This window comes from Gopherus evgoodei, chromosome 1, assembly GCF_007399415.2.
Source record: "Gopherus evgoodei ecotype Sinaloan lineage chromosome 1, rGopEvg1_v1.p, whole genome shotgun sequence".
NCBI classification, from domain to species: domain Eukaryota; kingdom Metazoa; phylum Chordata; order Testudines; family Testudinidae; genus Gopherus; species Gopherus evgoodei.
In genome coordinates this window covers 299806546-299826743 of record NC_044322.1, presented here as the reverse complement: position 1 = coordinate 299826743, position 20198 = coordinate 299806546, and the positions used below count along the sequence as shown (strand labels likewise).

General features: G+C 42.8%; 1 protein-coding gene across 1 annotated transcript in view; it reads right to left on the bottom strand.

Annotated features, from left to right (window-relative positions):
• The window catches only part of BEST3 (bestrophin 3), a 36171-nt gene that overhangs the window by 3115 nt on the left and 12858 nt on the right, over positions 1–20198 (bottom strand). Inside the window, 6 exon segments of the mRNA XM_030548751.1 lie at positions 1961–2112; positions 3502–3530; positions 3533–3581; positions 15720–15872; positions 16336–16413; positions 17155–17309. Coding sequence (XP_030404611.1) covers positions 1961–2112; positions 3502–3530; positions 3533–3581; positions 15720–15872; positions 16336–16413; positions 17155–17309 — 616 coding nt within the window.

Sequence of the window (20198 nt, the reverse complement as noted above, 5' to 3'; positions counted from 1 at the left end):
GTCCTGAGAGCAGGGATTTCAGGTATGGACATGGTAACTTTGATGGATTGATTAATTCCTTCCAGTACTTATAAATGGGATGCTCCGTGACAGCAGAGGATTTAGTTTGGCAGAGGGCACCAGGGAGGATCGACTTGTCCCTAGGAGGTGAGCTAGAATGAAGTCGGAGAGGTGAATCTTCTTCCCCTCTGGAATTTGGCTGACGTGAGCCACACTTTAGATATTTGTTTTGGGCTTGGCTGAAACAAGCTAGACCTTTAGACCTTGGTTTTGAACTCTGGCTGATGAACACCTTGTTATATTTCTTACAGCTGGTTGGAAAAAAATGGAGAAATGGTTCAGGAAAAAATACAGAATTTCCAAAGATATAAAATGGAATAATTCATACATTTTTTTATTTTTTCATGAAATATTTTTAATAAAAATATCAGAATCTTGAATTTTAGGTCCCCCCTCTTCCACTTTTTTCTCCTCCCTCTTTCTCTTCACAGAATGCAATATATCAAATGACAGCCAAGGTGTGTTTTTTCCCTTCATTTTTCCTTTTGCTACTCTGTAACTTTTCCAAAGTTGACGAAGGAAAAGTAGGAAAAAAACATTCTAAACATCATTCTTTCCGTTGTATTTTGTGGCAAAAAAGTAGATGAAGAGAGAAAGAGGATTAAGGAGAAAAAAAAACTTAATCCCTCCAAAAATGTCAACCTTTCTGGGTTCAGTGAAAAACTGGAAATTTTTGAAAAAAAATGGAAGTTTTAGGTTTTGAAAAAGCCATTTTTATTTTTAAAAAAAGTTTCAAAGGAAAAATTTCTACCAGCTCTAGTATTTGTTTGCTTCTTAAAGGGACAGGATATTCTTCCTGTTCACTGATCTGTTTTACACTAGAGCACATCATATGCATTTTGACTCAACTTTTCATGCTCTGTCTGGCCTGTCACCGTATTTTATGAGGGTACATCTATACGGCATGTTTCTTTTGGCAGTGTGTAGTGTACGTACTGCTCAGCACAGGTATAAATAGCAGTGATGGAGGGACACAGCTTAGGCGAGTAAAGTATAAACACTCCTGAAGGGCATGTATGTGAATACATACCCTACACAGCTTTCTACTCACCCAGGTCATGCCTTTCCATTTACAATGCTAAAAATACCAGTGTAGTGTTCCACTGCCAGAGTCTTTCTCCATTGCAGGAAAAGACTCCGCCAGTGCGGAAAAAGTCTGGCAGGAGGGAAAGCAACTTTTCCCTGCTGCCTCCTCTCTGCCAGAGCCTCGCTGACATGTGTAGCTACAGATAGCAGGGCGGACACAGCCTGCTTTTCACTGTGGCAGGTAGCTACACATACACTACATGGTGTAGATGCAGAGTGCCAGAACCACCAGCAATGTCACATACTCTGGCTGGGTCTTTGCAGTAGGGTTGGTATACATGCAAGAAAACAATTCTGGATTATTATTAATTGAAAAGTCATAAAACCATTTGTATAGTTTGTCTCCCAAAAGTCTGGAATGATCTTACCCAGCAAGAAGAGAGGGAGTGTCTGCATAAGAAACAAGCAAATAAATGGGTATTGTGTTAATTGTATCATGTACACAGAGGATTTAGTACCTTAAAAATTTATATGAAAAACCTTGCTGCTTCTTTGGTTTATGCTCTTTTATACTGCTACAATACCACAAAAAACCAAAGGGCTAAGTTCGTGTCACTCTCCTAAAAGGATCATTTAAATCAGTAGTTTTCTAATGGCCACTGAGCTTTCCCAGGTGTTGAATTTGTACACCTCCGTGCATATGAAAAGAAACCATCACATATTTTTAAACCTGTTTATTTTTAAATGTTGAACTTCAACTTTGAAGTCACATTTATGCATGATATACATTTAAAGATCCATAGGCCTTTAAGATGATTGGATACACATTTTTGCAGCCTTCATGACATCATGAAAAGATGGCAGCTTTACTTACCCCATTTCAATAGTTGATCCAAGGAAAGATGGAATACAGTAATCGGCAGCTGCCAGTGTGTATGGTGGCTGAGCAGCTGAATCATCCCAATAAATATCTTTGTCCATCTTTGGTAAGTTCATGTGCATTTCATCCACAGCCAGAAGTGAGACCTGGGATCATAGTTGTAATTATACTACTTTAAATATGGTTTTGTGCACAATATACTATTCCCTGCTATATGGGAAATATTCTTTAGGAAATATGTTTTATGAAATTATGTAAAATGTACATAGTGGCTACAGGTCTGATCCATGTTAATAAGCCCTATATAAAAAGCTAAAATAGATTATTTCTGCTCCCACAATGGCAACAAATGTAATTGACTTTAATTAGAATAGGATAGAGCCCCATACGTTTGCAAAACAATTCCCTTCATATTACATCACATTTAATCGCAAATGATAAGGAATTAACTTTTCCAGCAAGCATTCTTATTAATTGGATTATTTAGCTACATGGTCATGTGATTCTCTGATGTGCCATGTTTTCAGGAAATGTCTGAGGACTATTATTGTGCTATTTGTAGAGATGTTTCTTATGCAGAAGTTCACGTAGAGGAACCTTTAAGCAAATGTTGTCCATATTTTAAAAAATATTCCCAACAGAGCACGTGAGCAGCCTTGTACCATCGACGTACATATGTAAAAATAAAGGGCTCAGCTGTGACTTTGTAACAAGTTGTATTTAGCTGCATTCCCCCAGGAATGACCAAGACTGTGACTCAGAACCCTGCATCAGGCGCAGATACTTCTCTGATGATGCTGGCTTAGCTGAGCTGGCCAGCACACTGTGAGGGGTGGAGCCAAGGTTGCCCTTACTCCTTGTGCCTCCTCCCTCCACCTCCACTCGCTACACACCTGCTCTGGAGTGGTGACCCCACAGAAACTGGTCATCTTCCTGTTCTGCTACCTGCAATGTGAGTTGCCCATGCAGGGAAGTAATGGAACTCTTCATGTGCCCTTACTCTCCTGGGTGGTAGGGTCACACTTGTGCCATCAGAAATGTAGGAATAATTTTAACACCAAGATTTGGCAGTGCTGACTTCTGTAAATTATTTACCTGCTCTGTACAAATAAAGGGCTGAAATCTGCTACCCATTACACTGGTGCAAGCTCATTGACTTCAGTGAGTTTGCAAAGGGGTCAATGAGAACAAAATTTGGTTCGAGTAGTCCTTTCCAGGATCTCCTATGGCTGAACTGGTGAGTACAGGCAGTGTTACATGAAATAAACTTGCGGTTAGAGGGCAGCTCAGGTGTCTTCACTTTACATCCTTTCCCCAGCAGACAAGGCATATGAAATGGTGTATTAATAATATATGACTTTAAAAACTAAACATGGAGGATTCTGGAGATATGATCCACTTTGGGTAAAGAATCATTTTGTATAACGCTCAGTCCCACTCGCTGTATAACGCTCAGTCCCAGATCTACAAGGAATACATTTAGAATATATTGCAGGAAAGCAGAAGAGGGGAAAGTAGAGACAAAAAATACTGACCTGCAAATTTCTATCAATGCACCAATTATTTCAAAATCATCATCATCTTCCCCAAATGGATTAATAAGCTGCTCAGCAACCTACAATTAAAATCACAGACTGAATAAATGCCAATATGCAAAGCTTAATGTTGTTGCCTTAAAATGGCTTAGAAGAGGCTGACTGTTAAGATTTCATGTTCTCTTTCTCCCATGCCCCCCGTTTCCCCCAACGTTGGTGACGGTTTGCCAGTCTAGCTGCACTAAGTTGTATAGGTACTTTGGCATTTTAGGTAATGTCAACATATTAAGTTTGGTCCCTCTTTGGTGTGGTTACAGGTAACACAGATCTTAATGTACATGGAATTGCAGTGATAGAATTAACATATCTCAGGCTTCTGCACCAAATAACTAGCAAAGTTATTCCTAACGGGCAGCAGAGTCAGCCCTAAGTCACTACCTCTTCAGGAGGTACCTTTAAGAGGTCAGTGTCTGTATTTCATAAAGGTAGGCTTGAACCAAAACAGATCTGTACTCCTTTGAACACAGGGAATGTTCACCTCTGGGTCCCAGCTTTGAATTTAGCAGTCATGAAAGCTATTTGATTGACTGTCCTGGATCATGAAGTGTAGCTGTGTCAGTCCCAGGATATTAGAGAGACAAGGTGGGTGAGGTAATATTTTATTGGACCGACTTGTGTTGGTGAGAAAGACAAGCTTTTGAGCTTACTTACTTCAGGACCTGAAGAAGAGCTCTGTGTTAGCTCAAAAGCGTGTCTCTCTCACCAACAGAAGTTGGTCCAATAAAAGATATTACCTCACCCACCTTGTCTTGCTGGATAATGAAGTCATCTGTATATCTGTAGAATAAATACACAGTACCTAGGCAATGCTAGTGGACGCTTTCCCCACACTGCCCAACAAATTTATCTCAAATTGATCTGGGGGACCACGTTTAGAGAGGAGATTGAGCTATCCTCTCCTTGTGGTACTGTCAGTCACAACTGTGTTAGTTCTAAAGCAGACACCAATGCCCTAGGAACTATACTGAGACCCTCTGTCCGTTCCATGTAGGTCTCTGTGATAAGCTGGGACTCTCTCTAGGATCACAGTCAGGCTGTTAGAATCTCTTTCCCTTTAAAAGTTCTTTCCCCACTTGGGAGCTTTAGTCTAGCCTTTTTGGGCCCCATTTAAGGGGGTGTTTAGTCTCTTGGTTTCCTTATAAAGGTCTGGTTTGTCCCTGTGGGCGGCAGAGGCTTGCTAGCTGTTTCCCCTCTCAGTGACTCTGGAACAAGCATCAGCTTGCTGGGGCACAGAAGCTTTCCCCCGGCTGCGCTTCTTCCTGTGATAAGCACTCCTTTTAAACTTGCTTCCTCCAGCTGGCGCAGACCCTGCAGGTGTGCCTGTCTTATAGCACGTGAGCCCAGAGGGGCTTGTTAATTTTCTCCAGATTGGGGTGCAGGAGCGCCCCAACACAGTCACCCGACACCTACATGATTGGAATAACATTTGATTAGTGGTGACCTGGACTGAATTTGAACTGGGGATTTTGCAGCTAAAGGCTTTGCATCCCATTATTAGCCTGCTCAAGGGGAGGAGGATGGGAACCTTCATGCAGTCCTCCCTGCACAATCAATGTCATCAGCGTGGTGACTGAAGGCCAATTGATGGCCTCACTGTCTAAAAAGCAGCTCAGGGGACCAGCCCTCTCAACTGTCTACGATAGCCTTTTACCCTACTCAAAACAACCCAGCTGGAATCTCCCGGAAATCAGTCACATCACCTTTCCATTCTCAGGTCTGGTTAGCGTGGCCCCGGCACAGGGTAGCTATTGTTGAGCTCGCAGTCACACCCCAATCATACTGAGAGTTTCTCTCTAGCCTGGTGTTAGTCGAGACAAGCACGCCGCTTTAAAAATGGAATGCAATGAAAGCCAGGGTGTCCTCTTACCCTGTTTATTGCAAACAGAAAACAGACTCTACATTTTGTTTTTATTCAGACCGAATTATTTTAAATGTTATTTTGAAATCGCTCAAGTTGAGCCTGAAGGCTTGGCCTTCAGGGAAGCAGGGGGATCCCATTCTGTAGTGCTGGTAACTGGGCAGTGTGAGGCTGGGGGCTGGGACAAGGTCTTTGCAATTGGCTGGTAAAGGAACCCGCCTGACCTGGCAATAGCCTTCTCCATTTTTTTTTCTGAAAAAAGACGTATTTATAGGATGGGGGACATGGTCACAGGGAGAGAAAGAGATCTCTGGAGACGGTTTGAAATTTGTGAGAAACTCAGACTGTTCTCTGGGTTTAGGGCCTGAGACTGAAGTTTCAAGAGTAGGATAGGCTGGAACTTGCCCTAAAGCTGGGGGTGTTTCCTGCCAGCCTCTCCCTCAACAGCCTGTAGCCCACGGGAAAGTCAGAACTGCAGTACAGGGATATGGATAGCTTTGCTGGGAAGATGACCAGGCACATATAATGCTTCCTTCCCTCAGAGCCAGGAGAGAACCAGAGGGGTTTCTCCTAGAGAAAGGGGCAAATGACACATCATTTCCCCCTTATGTTTGCTCTTTCTTTTCAAACATCTGGCTTTAATATGGTAAAGCCTTTGTGAACAATCCCTGGGGGAAGTCGTACCAATTCCAGAAAGCCCCAGGCAGGATCAGGTTTTGTATTAACTTTTGAAAGAATTCCACAGTGTGGCCTTTGCTTTCTTTGGAATGCTCCACTTACAAAGAAGGGCTGTATGCATTAAAACAACCATATTGGGTCAGATCAATGGTCCATCTAGCCCAGTATCCTGTCTTCTGATTGTGGCCAATGCCAGGTGCTTCAGAGAGAACGAACAGAATACGTGTGTTTATCTATAATATATGTTTATCATAGAGGGGCACTCTGGTGTTTCAGCTGTTCTCTGTGGAGGAGCACTGGATGTGTTAGTGACTGGGAGTCTTAGGGGTCTTTTAGGGGTTTAGGTGTCATAAATGAACCAGGAGGATCTCCAATGGTCTTTGTCACTCTCCCAAATCTTGCTTGCTTGGGCTATGTGGAGAAGGCTCCTCCCCCTTTCAACCTCCCCACTGATTTTGTGCTATAATAGTGTATGGCGGTCTTGTGGTTAAGGCCCTGTCCTCAATCCAGGAGACTGGGAGTCAATTCCCAAATCTGCCACAGATTTCATTTGACTTTGGGCAAGTCACTTAATTTTCTGTGCCTCAATTCCCCATCTGTAAAATGGAGAGACAAATACTTATTTTCTCCCATTGTTTGTCTGTCATGTCTAATTAGATCTCAGTCCTGCAATTTACAGCTTGGGACTGAATTGCTGGGCCCTCTCAGAGCCCCTTAGAAATCAATGGGTTTCTATGTGGGTGCAGCACTCAAACTGCACATAGTAAATTGCAAGAGCTAGGGCTTAGATTGGAAGCTCTTTGGGGGAAAGAGTCTCTTCTTAAGTGTTTGTACAGCCCCCATTCAGTGGGGTTCTAATCAGTAGATGCTCCCATAATACAAATAACTAACAATAGTAATAAGAATCACTTCCTGTGTACAGTATTTGCCATATATTCAAGATTTTTCTACATCGTGCCACAGGAAAACTGTAGCTGGGTCTCATTCACTAGCTAGGAGAAGGTGAGAATTAAAAGCCCAGACTCAGACAGGGAGGAGGGGAGAGGTGCCTTTGGTATGTGGTATTAACATTGCAAGTATAACTATGTTGCTGTTTGGATGGAAATAAACCTGAGAGCAAGCTGTCTTATGGGTTCTAAGTGGAGCCACTTCCTCAGCTAGCTCGAAGTCAGTGACCCCACAGCACGCCCGGCACCTAACAAAAGCTGATAGGCACACTCAGGGGCAGTGGCCGGGAAAACTTCAGCTGTGGCCTTTTGACTGGCTGACCTGCCACCAGCATGTAGCCCATGAGATCATCCTCTGAAAATGAATGCAGTGCAGTACAGCGAAGATCTGTTTTTGGATTGCTGGCCATCACAACTGAATGGATTATAAATTAGTCTGGGACAACCGTCTCATGTGATGGGAAACCTTGTCCCGTATATGGTATATGTAACAAATCAGATGCACAGCTTAAGAATGGATATCAGTTTAGCCACGTTTATATTATTGAACTGCAAAATAGCAGTTCGAGACTATCTGCAATCCTGCTGAAGGCCCTGTGGACTTTGTGGCAAACAGGATTTATATTTGGCCAAACTCCTGGATTCTATGGCACTTCTGGAGCAGCAGACTGGAAATTCAGTGGCAGCTTTGTTTAAATTGCAAAAGCAGTCCAGTGGCTCCTCTTTTTGTTTATTCTGTTATTAAATTAAGTTTATGCAGATTGTCACTGCATTTTGGGGTTTTGATATAAAGTGATTTTTATAATGAAAATTATATCTGAAGTTGCCAGGGCCAAGCTAGTAGAGGTCTTGAGCCCAACTAGAAAAGGTGCTACAGATGGACTTTGGTATAGATTAAGGGAAAGAGCATTCCAAAAGTGAAGGGCCCATCTCTCATCTTCTATGATTACATTGTTGGATGGACAATCTAGAGTTCCAATTCCACTGTTCATAAGTAACAATTAGAGGCAGTGCAGCAGACTCAGGAAGACTGGCCCAGTCTAGCTTTGTATACTAACAATAAAACCTTTGTATAGTAACAATAGTATACAACATACTACAAAACCTTATATACTAACAATATACTAACTAACCTTCGTATACTATCACTAAAATCTTGAAGAACACTCAATACAGAATAAGTCCCATAAATGCATTTAACAGAATGAGTTTCTGCACCGTCAAAAAACGCTTGTGTTTCTACTCCTAAGTGTGTATTATAAGATACATACACAACTATTTATACCTTTGAAAACAAAAGGTATCTGATTCTCCCACTGCAGGATCAGATTAACTGCCATTGATTTTTCCCAAGGTAAGAGAATGAAGTCCATGCTTTTGATAACTTACAATGAATGATTTTATTCTTTTTTTTTTAAATATTTTTAAGGAAATAAGGAGCTTAAATGCCATCCCAGTCATTAAATTTAAAGTAGCATTAAGCTCGTGGCATAAACCAATAATAAACCCCCCAACACTCACTGTTTGGCTATTTCTTCTAAGAATGAATGTAAACTTAATTCTGAATTTTCAGAGTTTTGCTGAGTTGTGTCGTAACGTGTTGGGTTTTTTTGGTATTTATTATTACATTGCAGCTCGGTATATTTGTTAGCACAGAATTGCACAAAATGTGCATGACAGTGAAACTGTAAATACTTGGCATAGTTTGGTTACAAACGGTTTGTGAAACTTTGGAGTGAACCTGGGATGATTTATGGAAAGATTCAGTCTCACATGGTTTCAACATGAAACCAGGTACAATGTGACAATTCTGACTGATTTTGACTCTGTGTTTCAGAGTCCTTCTGAACCTGAGACATAGGCATGGCCTACCTGCATTAATCAAAACAAAAGAAAATGCTTGCAGACAAAAGGACTGACCCTGCATTCTCTCCATTTACAAAACTCCCCCAGAGGGCTTCCCATATTAGGCCCTAAAACTGGCTGGTTTTGCACAATTTTTATCATTGTGCTAATGTCAAATAGCTTTTCAAAGCTTACAATAATGATTTAACAAAGCAAGAGTGAGATTTACATGACTGTTGGGCTTAATTTATGAATTTGTTTAATACTGCCTGGTTGAGTTTTCATTTCAGTTTTTTCCCTTTGAATTAAGCTAGTTTGTTAGTAATTGCAGGGGCAAGAATCAACAGGGAGAATATTGCTTAATTGTTTAAGTACACACCCGATGAGGAGATGTTAACTGATCTGTTAAAAACAACAACAACAACAACAACAACAATGGCCATAAAAAAATCCAACTTCTTTTGCAACTCCGCTCTTTAATGAACTGCTTCATGTGGTGCTAGTAGTGTAGTCGATATTAGCTATCAGAGGGGTAGCCGTGTTAGTCTGGATCTGTAAAAAGCGACAAAGAGCCCTGTGGCACCTTATAGACTAACAGACGTATTGGAGCATACAGGAGCGACGCGAGGGATTTTGGCGCCCTAGGCGCAGGGCCGGCTCGCAGGTCCAGCGGCTCCGGTGGACCTCCAGCAGGCATTCCTGCGGACAGTCCGCTGGTCCCGCAGCTCCACCGGATGCTCCACCTGCGGATGCTCCACCGGAGCCGCAAGACCAGCAGACCATCCGGAGGAACGCCTGCAGGAGGTCCACCAGAGCAGTCTGCCGCCCTCCCAAATCCTGGCGCCCTGGGCAACCACCTAGGTCACCTAAATGGAAGTGCCAGCCCTGGGAGCATAAGCTTTTGTGGGTGAATACCCACTTCAGGGCCACCCAGAGGATTCAGGGGGCCTGGCACAATGCAATTTTGGGGCCCCTTCCATAAAAAAAAGTTGCAATACTATAGAATACTATATTCTCATGGGGGCCCCTGTGAGGCCCAGGGCCTGGGGTAAATTGCCTCACTTGACCCCCTGCCCCCCCCCCCCCCCCCCCGCAGCCCTGACCCACTTCTCACTATTTTATTGCCACCCAAAAGTGGATAACTCCATTTGGCTTCTATAAGGCAGGCTGACTTTGACCATAAGCAAAACAAGTGGTTTAGAGCCCTGCACCCCATTCCACCTTTGCAACACCATCTCCCCAACTGGACACAAAATTGGAGGGGGAGGAAATTCATGGCCTAAATTTTCACTCTTCTTTGGCCATCTTATTGTCCAACTCCCAGGTCCTGATTCTGCAAGGATAATAGGCCCATATCCACAAAGGTAGGTAGGAACCTAATGCCCAGATTTAGGCACCTAGGAGCCCAGGCCTAAGCCCATGATTTCAGTGGCACCTAGGACCTTAAATATTTCTGTGGATCTGGGCCCTAAGTTCTAGTTTTAGGCACCCTGTTATCCAGAAAATTCTGCTCGGCTGCTGCCAGATTCTGAAAGCTCCTAAATTTACTCAATGCCTAAATTCTTTGTGTAAAAGTTCCCTTGATGCTGAAGTTTCTGCTTCTGGACATGTGCACTGATGCCTCCTTCTAGGTGTTTGGACACCCATCTCCCATCTAAACACCAGAGAGACCCATGAACTGAGAGCAGCTAGTATTCCTCCACCTATCTTGCCCATGGGGCCTGACCCTGTAACTGTGCTCAGAGGTAGGGTGGCCAAATGTCCTGTTTTTAAAGAGACAGTCCCATTTTTTGGGACTTTTTCTTTATAGGCACCTATTACCCCCAACCCCTGTCCCATTTTTTCAGTTGTTATTGGTCACTCTACTCAGAGGCCATCTACTGGATCATGGCCTTTTCAAAATCTTCTGCTCCTACCGCCATTCTTATAACTGTTAGCCTAGTGCAGGGGTACGCAACCTATGGCATGTGTGCTGAAGGTGGCACGCAAGTTGATTTTCAGTGGCACTCACAGTGCCTGGGTCCTGGCAACGGGTCCTAGCCACCGGTCTGGGGGGCTCTGCATTTTAATTTAATTTTAAATGAAGCTTCTTAAACATTTTAAAAACCTTATTTACTTTACATACAACAATAGTTTAATTATATAATATAGACTTATAGAAAGAGACCTTCTAAAAAGTTAATATGTATTACTGGTGCATGAAACCTTAAACTAGAGTAAATAAATGAAGACTAGGCACACCACTTCTGAAGGTTGCTGAGTGGTTAGTGCACTCACCGGAGATGTGGGAGACCCAGATTCAATTCCCCCCTCAGGCAGAGGGGCAGAAAGTGAACTGGGGTCTCTTACCTTTCAGGAGTGTGCATTAACCACTGAGCTATGGAATATTCTGATCTGGGGCTCGCTCAGTCTCTCCTGTTGAAGTTGTTCCAATTTGGATTCATACTTAAATGGTCATTGGGTCAGAAAGAGACAGTGAGCGAGAGAATGACTGCAGTCCAGTGGATAGGGCACAAACCTGGGAGGTGGGAGACTCTGTGGCTAGTCTCCTAGCCCCAATTACTCTGTTATTATTTAGCCACAGTGGAACAACTTTGACAGGTGAGATTGAGAGAACCCCACATCAGAATAGCTCAGTGGTTAAAGCACTCTTTGGACCCCTCTATAAATCCTTTCTCCCCCTCAGGCTGACATTCCAGGTGAGTACTCTAACCACTGGGCTAAAATGTATAATGTCAACATCAGAACCACCTCCTCCTCGGCTGTTTTATTGGAGTGAGGCAGGTGCCTAATGTAATGAGAAATGACGGACACACGCCTCTTGTCAGCATCTCCCATTGGCTAGCTTAGTAGGGATTCACCTAACATGACGGTTTTGTGGATAGCATTCTTAGGTGCCTGTCTCTTCCCACATAGGGAGCCAAGGCACCTCACTTAGACTTTGAGGATCACATTGTTGGGCCTGTGATTTTCTAAATGCCTAAAAGTGAACATTACAATATCTCTGTTTCCAGGACCGTCCTTAGGATTTATGGTGCCCCAGGCAGGATTATTAAATTGGTGCCCCTGTGCCTGACTTGCTCTGAGTAACACAAACACAAACTTACAGTATTGGAAAACTTGCCACATGTATGTTATTAAAACCAGTTTAACTTAATGAAGCACACTGTAATGCTGATGGACTAGCACTAACGAAGTAGCATTATAGAAAAAATTCTGATTTGACAGAATGATGCAAATAATATAATTTTTTTAATTTGTCAACATTTTATTGGAAATTTATATGAAGAGGTATTGAAACAAGGATTTGTTTTTAATTAAAAGCAATCTTTCTAGCTTTTTTGGCTGCAAAATCAGTAACGTCATTGTATGACAAAGACAAAGTGATGTCTTGTTCGATTGCAAGAATAGCAAGACCAGTCAAGCTGGCTGGTGAGTCTTGCCCACATGCTCAGGGTTTAGCTGATCGCCATATTTGGGGTCAGAAGGGAATTTTCCTCCAGGACAGACTGGCAGAGGCGCTGGAGGTTTTTCGCCTTCCCCTGCAGCATGGGGCATGGGTCACTTGCTGGTGGATTCTCTGCAGCTTGAGGTCTTCAGACCACAATTTGAAGACTTCAATAACTCAGGCATAGGTTAGGGGTTTGTTATAGAAGTGGATGGGTAGGGTTCTGTGGCCTGCTTTGTGCAGGGGGTCGGACTAGATGATCACACTGGTCCCTTCTGACCCTAGAATCTATATGAATCTATGAATCTAAGCGTTCCTGATTCTGTATAGAGCGGAGATAGTTTTTAATGAGCTTTAGTTTTGAGAAACTCTGTTCTCCTGATGCTACTGTTACAGGAATTGTCAGTAGAATACTAGTGGCAATGTAGACATTAGGATATATATATATCAACAAGTTTGCTGGTATGAATAAACTGTACAATGTCCATCACTGATTTTGCATGTGGCAACATTGATGACAGTGTACTCAATTCTTCGTACAGTTCAAGTCCATTTAAATTAAAACTATCACTGTGCTTCAGGAGGCTCCCTAGGTTCTTGCACTTTGTCATTGGTTGCTCTTGTTTTCCTATTTCGTTGAATTTAGTCCCCCTCAGCCTGCTGCCAGCTGAGTGAATGGAACCCCAGGCGACAGTGGGATAAATGGCTCAGCCGGGGTCTCAGCCGCTGGCCTGCTTAGCCCACTGCCAGCCTGGGGTTCCTTGGGGGTCCCCAGGCCAGCAGCAGGTGCTGAGTTGGGCCGGTGGCCAGAACCGTGGCTGGCAATGGAGCAGCAACCAGAACCCCAGAGCATCAAAAATCAGTTGACAAGCCACCTTTGGCACATGTGCCATAGGTTGCCGACCCCTGCTCTATACCAGTCATTCCCAAACTGGGGTTCGTGAACCCCTGGGGGTTTGCAGAACATTACTGGGGGTTCACCAGAAAATTTTCACTAATGGGGGCCAGAGGACCCCAGGCATTGGAAACAGTAGGTGGGACCCGGTTGCAGGGCAGATACCCCGAGCCCCAGGGAGAGCGGGGCAGGGCAGTTTGGGCTGGCAGCCCAAGTTCCGGCGGTTAGCGAGGGTGCCGGCAGCCCAAACCCCAGTGCTCCATGCGGGGCTGGTAGCCCTAGTCCCGGGGAGAGTGGTGCCGGCAGCCCGAGTCCCAGCGGTCAGCAAGGGAGCCGGCAGCCTGAACCCCAGTGCTCTGTGTGGGGCTGGCAGCTTGAGTAACAGGAAGAGTGGGGGGCAGTTGAGGCTGGCAGCCTGAGCCCTGCCCCCATCGGGGGAGCCAGCAGCCCGAACCCCAGCCTGAGCCCCAGGAAGAGTGGGGTGGGCAGTTGGGGCATCCATCACACTGAGGAAATTTAAACTTAAATCCCTGAAAATATTTTTAGAGGGGTTCATGACATTTCACAATTTAGTGAAAGGGGTTCACGGGCTGTTAAAGTTTGGGAACCACTGCCCTACACTAGTAAGGAGATGAGCATATTACAGTTGTTGGAGGGCTCTATTTAGCACAGGGGTAGGCAACCTATGGCACACATGCCGAATGCGGCACGCAAGCTGCCTAGATCCTGGCCACCAGTCTTAGGGGCTCTGCATTTAATTTAATTTTAAATGAAGCTTCTTAAACATTTTAAAAACCTTATTTACTTTACATACAACAAATAGTTTAGTTCTATATTATAGATTATAGAAACAGACCTTCTAAAAACGTTGCAAAGTATTACTGGCACATGAACCTTACATTAGAGTGAATAAATAAAGACTTGGCACACCACTTCTGAAAGGTTGTCGACCCCTGATTTAGCAGAAGGCTATAGGAAAGTCAGTCAACATTTTTGTTTCTCTGATGAAAACTGGCCCACTTCCTTCCCCATACCAAACTTGTCACAAATAATTGTCAACGACTTAATTTTCTTTTTTTGCTAAGATATTGATTTTTTTTTAAATGAAATTGAATTCAGGATTGTTAGCAAGCAGACAAATTTGGCAGACAAATGTGTTAAATGACAATCTAAATGGCAACACGGTACTGCTTTCATGCTTGGCTCAGCCCCCAGCCTGCTGATCCAACAGCTGCGGTAGAGGAGGAGATAGGTGGAAAACTGTAGGACCCCAAAATCCAGCTGTTGGGGTGCAGAGTGGCAACAGCAGCAGCAAACCCTCAGGTCCGATCACATGGCAATGGGCACCACCGCCAGCCCAACAGACCATGGTGAAGTTAGCACACCATCTGATCTCAGGGACGGGGCACCCATGGAGCCACAGCAGCTCATCCTGCCCTGTGCAGCTCCTCCCGGACGTGCTCCCCAGCTAGGGTGACCAGATCCAGACGTCCTGATTTTTTAGTGCCAGTCCCCATATTTGGGGCTTTATCTTATATAAGCACCAGGAGCCTATATAAGAAAAAGACCCCAAAATTGGGACTGTCCTTATAAAAGTTTGGGACATCTGCTCACCCTACCCCAACCCCCTGTCCTGATTTTTTGCACATGCTATCTGGCTATCCCCATCCCAGTCCTGTGCAACCATTCCAATCCTGGCTGCCTGCCAAGGAAGTGAGTTACTTTCACTTTCATTCCTCAGTAGGCAGCCCGGGAGGGGGGAGAAGGGGTGCTCCATGGGGGGAGGGAGAAAGGTGGGGTGCTCCGTGGGGCAGGGGGAGGAAGAATGGATGTTATGGGGGACAACAAAGGATACTGCCAGAGCCGCCGAGCCTGCCTCACCTCACGCTGGGGGAAAGAGTCGCACTCACAGGTGAGTTCCTTCCCCCACCCCTTCCCAGAGACCCCAGCAGCCAATCCCCTCCCTCAGACTATGCTGCATTCGGCTATCTCTAGGACCCAACAGCCCTGCTCTTACATGCTCCACTGCTTCCCGTCTGTCTGGGCTCCCGGCAGAGCTGTGCCCCCAGACCTAGTGGTACCCTAGGTGGCTGCCTGTTCTGCTTATGGCTAAGGACGGCCCTGTCTGTCTCTTTGTGGATCCAGGCCATACTTCAGTGGGAATTTTCAGTGCTCACCTCCTCACAGGAGGTACTTTCAGGATCCTGACCCTTTCTTGTAACCCACTTATTGTAAGACCTGCCTTGGGTCGATTGAAAATATAATGGATGATTTTCTAAGCTATTCCTGAAGATCAGCCACTGGACACCATGTGCTAAATTTATCCTTTGATGTAACACCATTAAGCTTCAATTAATTTATAACAAATTTAAATCTGGCCCCTTGACTAGAGCTGACTTGAGGGGATTTCACCTACTACCTATCCCCAAAGATGTAGCCAAATCAACACCAAATTATTTGTTGTTGTAGTTGACAAATATAGCTTACCTTGAGCCATCCTGCATAGAAGAAGAATTGTAACAGGGTGAAGACTGGAATGTAAAGATCCAAGTCATGTCCTACATATCCTTGCTCAGGATCCAAAAACTGACGTCCTATCAGACATGCAAAGAAGAAGGTATAGACCGCAAGAGTGACAACCTGCAACAAATAAAAGCTACATTAAAATAATATAAAAATCATTCTTTATGTATAAGGCACCACATTCCCAAAGGCTGCTGGGTGCCTAACACAATAGTATTTTAAATATTATAGATAGACATTACAAATAAAATGGCAACATTATCTATTGGTAGCCAGGGAATGGGTATAGCAGAAACACAAGACAAGAATTCATAACCCACCTGACCCCAACTTATCAAACCTCCCAGTACCTTCCCAGCCTCTCAAACCACCCAGCACCTTCACATCAAACATAATGTAAAATGTCTGGCCAGACAATCATCCTAGAGACCATGTCCAAGATGGCAGCTGCAGAGTGCTCAGCATCTCTGAGAATCAGGTCACTTATGTGGGTGCCTAAATATGGACTTAGGAATCTAACATTAAGCTTTTCTTTTTGAAAATCTTGGTCCAAATTTTGGGAATGGTAATATCTCAGTACCTGTGTGTAGACCAGTGGAATTCCAACCCAGTCATAACCAAATAGAAGACTACACCAAGACCGGTATTTGTTCATTTCCTAAATAGGAAACAAAACAAAATGTGTGATATTCGCTCCAAAATAATAATAGGGTTGTCACAATTCATTTAATATAAATGAAAAGCTGTAAAACAGTATACTCTGTCTGCACCAAATTTAATGAATTAGAAATGGATATGATAAATAGTATTCGGTAGATCATCAACACATTAAAAAATTCAGTTGTACAATGGACTTAGGAAGCTTGGTGGAATGCTTAGCTTCTTAACAAATTCTCTCTTGTTCCATTATTTCAAATTTGTATGCTGTCCACGGATATTGGCAGGAGGATATGCTTTACATTACAGAAAAGGGTTATTGATTGTTTCATGGTATATTTGGGCAGACTGTTTTTGTTAAAATAAAAAAAATTAAATTAAAATAATAAGCCCCCCAAAGATAAACAACTTCTCCATCTTTTGGGGTTTTTTTAACTACAGTGGAGTTACTCTCAGTTTATAGGAGTGAAAGTTAGAACAGAATTTTGCTCATTGATTTGGAATTTCAGTCAATTATCTCTCATGTATATAAATATTGTCACATTAAGCACTTGGTGATGGAGTTGGTTTTATGCATAGTATGTGCGCAGACAATCACACTTGGTATAAATCTAGAGCAAGTCCACTGAGGTGGGGCGGAAAAGATTGGAAAGTTGTATGTAATAGATAAAGTTATATAGGTGAACAGACAATGCATAGTGATTTCAGTATCTGTTTCTGTAGATTTATTTTTCCTACTTACATTCATCAGTGTCTGAAGGTCTACACTGTCTCTAATTCTACCCTCTTTTCGTGCCTTAGATGCTAGATTTCCAAACCAGACAAATGGAATCCAGTATTTAAGATGGGGAGACTTAAGATGATCAAAGTTTTTTCTTTCATCTACTGTCATAAAACCTGTTTACAAAAGAAAAATAGCTGGTTCATAGTGTCCCAAGGTGCAGTTAGTTTGCAAATCATTGGTTCCCTTGTTGAGAGCTCAAGTATTGAAATAGATTTTTATGGAACATTAATTTCCAAGCACCAGACTGATTCTGAACATGGTGTTTGTGTAGTATTTATATAAACTATATTGAACTCTACTCATAGCTTTCCCCATTAGTTTCCTTCTCCCATTCTTCTCTGTAGTGGACCCAGCTTCCCAATATAGAGCATCAGCCTCCTTGAAACATCTACCTAAATAAAATTCCAGGTTTATATAGAAAGCTAGATCTCTCAGATAATATACATTAGTCTAAAAATAACTTATTTTCTTATCAGAGGGGTAGCTGTGTTAGTCTGGATCTGTAAAAGCAGCAAAGAGCCCTGTGGCACCTTGTAGACTAACAGACGTATTGGAGTATGAGCATATTTTCTTATATGCTGCTGAAGTACTGCAGTTATACTATACTAGTATTACACACATCACTCTGATTTAATGTTCTATTTTTAGACAAGAAGAAACTAAATAATATCGAAAGATTATCATTCAACAGTAATTGCTTTGTGGTGTCTTAAAACTTGTTGAAAGTTATGGTGGGGTCACAGGAGCTTCTGACTCTGATAAATTTTCACTAAAATTTCAAAGGAGTGAATGGGCAATAATGAATAAAAGTGTTTAGTAAACCAAATTCAGTGGAGAATGGATTTACCGCCCTTAAAATGCTTCTTGGCAGGATTTTCTTTCTTTTGGTTTATTCAGTAGTGTTAAGAGAGGGAAAGAGAACTCTGCTCAGAAATCCCAAATCTCTGGGTTCACTTTACCTGCAATCCCCTCCCCCCCAATTAGAAGGATATTGAGATTCCAGGGTCAGAAGGAGGTAGAGCCAGGGTTGTCTCTAGCAGCATAGCTTCACTGGAGTAGCATTGTGCATATAGTGGAAGTGGGAACAGGGTAGCCCCAGAGCTGGCCCAGAGACAAGGGGACATTGCTCAGAAAGTGGATACTCTGGATTAGGGAGGTGACCTCTCCATGCCTGTTCCACTGTTCTCTCCCCACTTCCTACTCAATTAATGGTCTGGGAACCTCATATTTTCCCCATGCAGTGGAGTGATCTCGCCTGGCCACTGTCAGGTAAAAGCTGGTCCCAAAGGTAGGTTTGGGAAAAACAATTTTTTACTAATTCTAAGAACAATAGAATTGTTTCCATTAATTTACAATTATAAACCATTTTATACCAGTAAACACCCCCCCTGCAGCATTTGTAACCTCCTCATCCCTGCATTGTGCTACTGCCTGAGAACCAGAAAGTGAAATTTACTAGAAACTGACAGTAAACAAAAGTGAACTATAAACATTTGAAGAGTTCAGAAAACAACTAACCATGAAGGAAATGATTGGTTCCTTGGTTCCTTCATGCCTGAGTTATTTCTCACCCTGACTATTGCAATATCCCCGCTTTCTAGCTCTCACGTTTCCATTCTGTTCAAAATGCTGCAGCTAAAATAGTCTTACTAAGTAACCAAAAAAAGTGGTTCTTATTTTAAATAGTTGTGTGATGGTAATGCTTAGAGGTCCCAACTGCTATCTGAAGCTCTATTGTGCTAGTGACTATACAAACACATAGACTCCAGTCTTACAAACAATTATACACACATGCTTAATTTTACTACTGGGAGTCAAGTTAAACACATACTTAAGTGTTTGCAGGATTGGGGCCTAAATAGACCAGACAGACAAGGATAGAGTGGGAAACAGAGGCAGAGAGGTGAACTATTTATTAGTGCGTTCTCCATGTGTACAAGATAACTGCACCATTTAAGGTATCCCAGGGTTAATGTGTCACTATATTTTTGTAACAGGGTGAACAGATTTTAATGTGTCCCTAGGAGGAGACCACATCAGGCCAGACAGCAGGATGGGGCTGAGGTGGAAGGGGGGTTAATTCCCAGCCAGGCTTCAGAGTCAATCTAAGGAGGTACTCCATGTGGAAGCTAATTAGGTAAAGATGGGATTATGTAAAATGAGCACTTTAAACAAGTTGGCTGGGATAACATTGGAGTTGCTCAGTTTTGGGTTGTATTGTTTGAGTTTACTGCTCATGAAGATGTATGGAAGGGCTGCTGACAGATACTTTTGCCATGTTGTGTCAATTTGGGTTAAATCAGGACACCTGATATAAAGCTCTATGCTGAGAGGGTAGTTTGTGCTCAAACATGAGAGCCTTTTGTAAACTCTCTTTTGTCGTGCAGACCCAGACTCTACAATCACTAACAGGGCAGGCAGCATTTGGTAACCTGGCAATACAGGAGCTAGCAAAGAGCTGTGCCCTAGTCTATAAAGTCATGTGGTTACAGTATTTTGGGTAAACTTTAAATATAATCGGTAGTTTGGCAATCTTAAAATGCAGAGATATCTGAAGGAGTGGCTGGTTAAATATGCCATCTTCAGGTTTATTGTTTTAGTAATTTCCATATAAAATCTTCTCAGTTGAAATGAAAATGATGGTTTTTCAGACTTTAAATGCTGCAAATTCAATCTGGAATTTGAAAATCAAGTTGTATTTTTTTTCTTGACTCTCACAAGTAATACGGATTTTGCAATCAGACCTTCAGTTCCAATTTTCCTAATGGTACATGAGTCAACACAGAATAAAAGAAATGAGATACTAAAAACTTAGTTATGTACATAAAGTAAGATGATAAGATAGGAGTAGCTGTCTTAATAAGAACATGACATTTTAAAGTAGTGTTTTGCTGGGCATAACTGCACGTTAAATTTCTTTTACAGTTACTGTAATAAAACACAAAGCACAGTAATATTACAGCCTCTGTATTGAAAAGGTGTCTAGAACATGTGCTACTGAT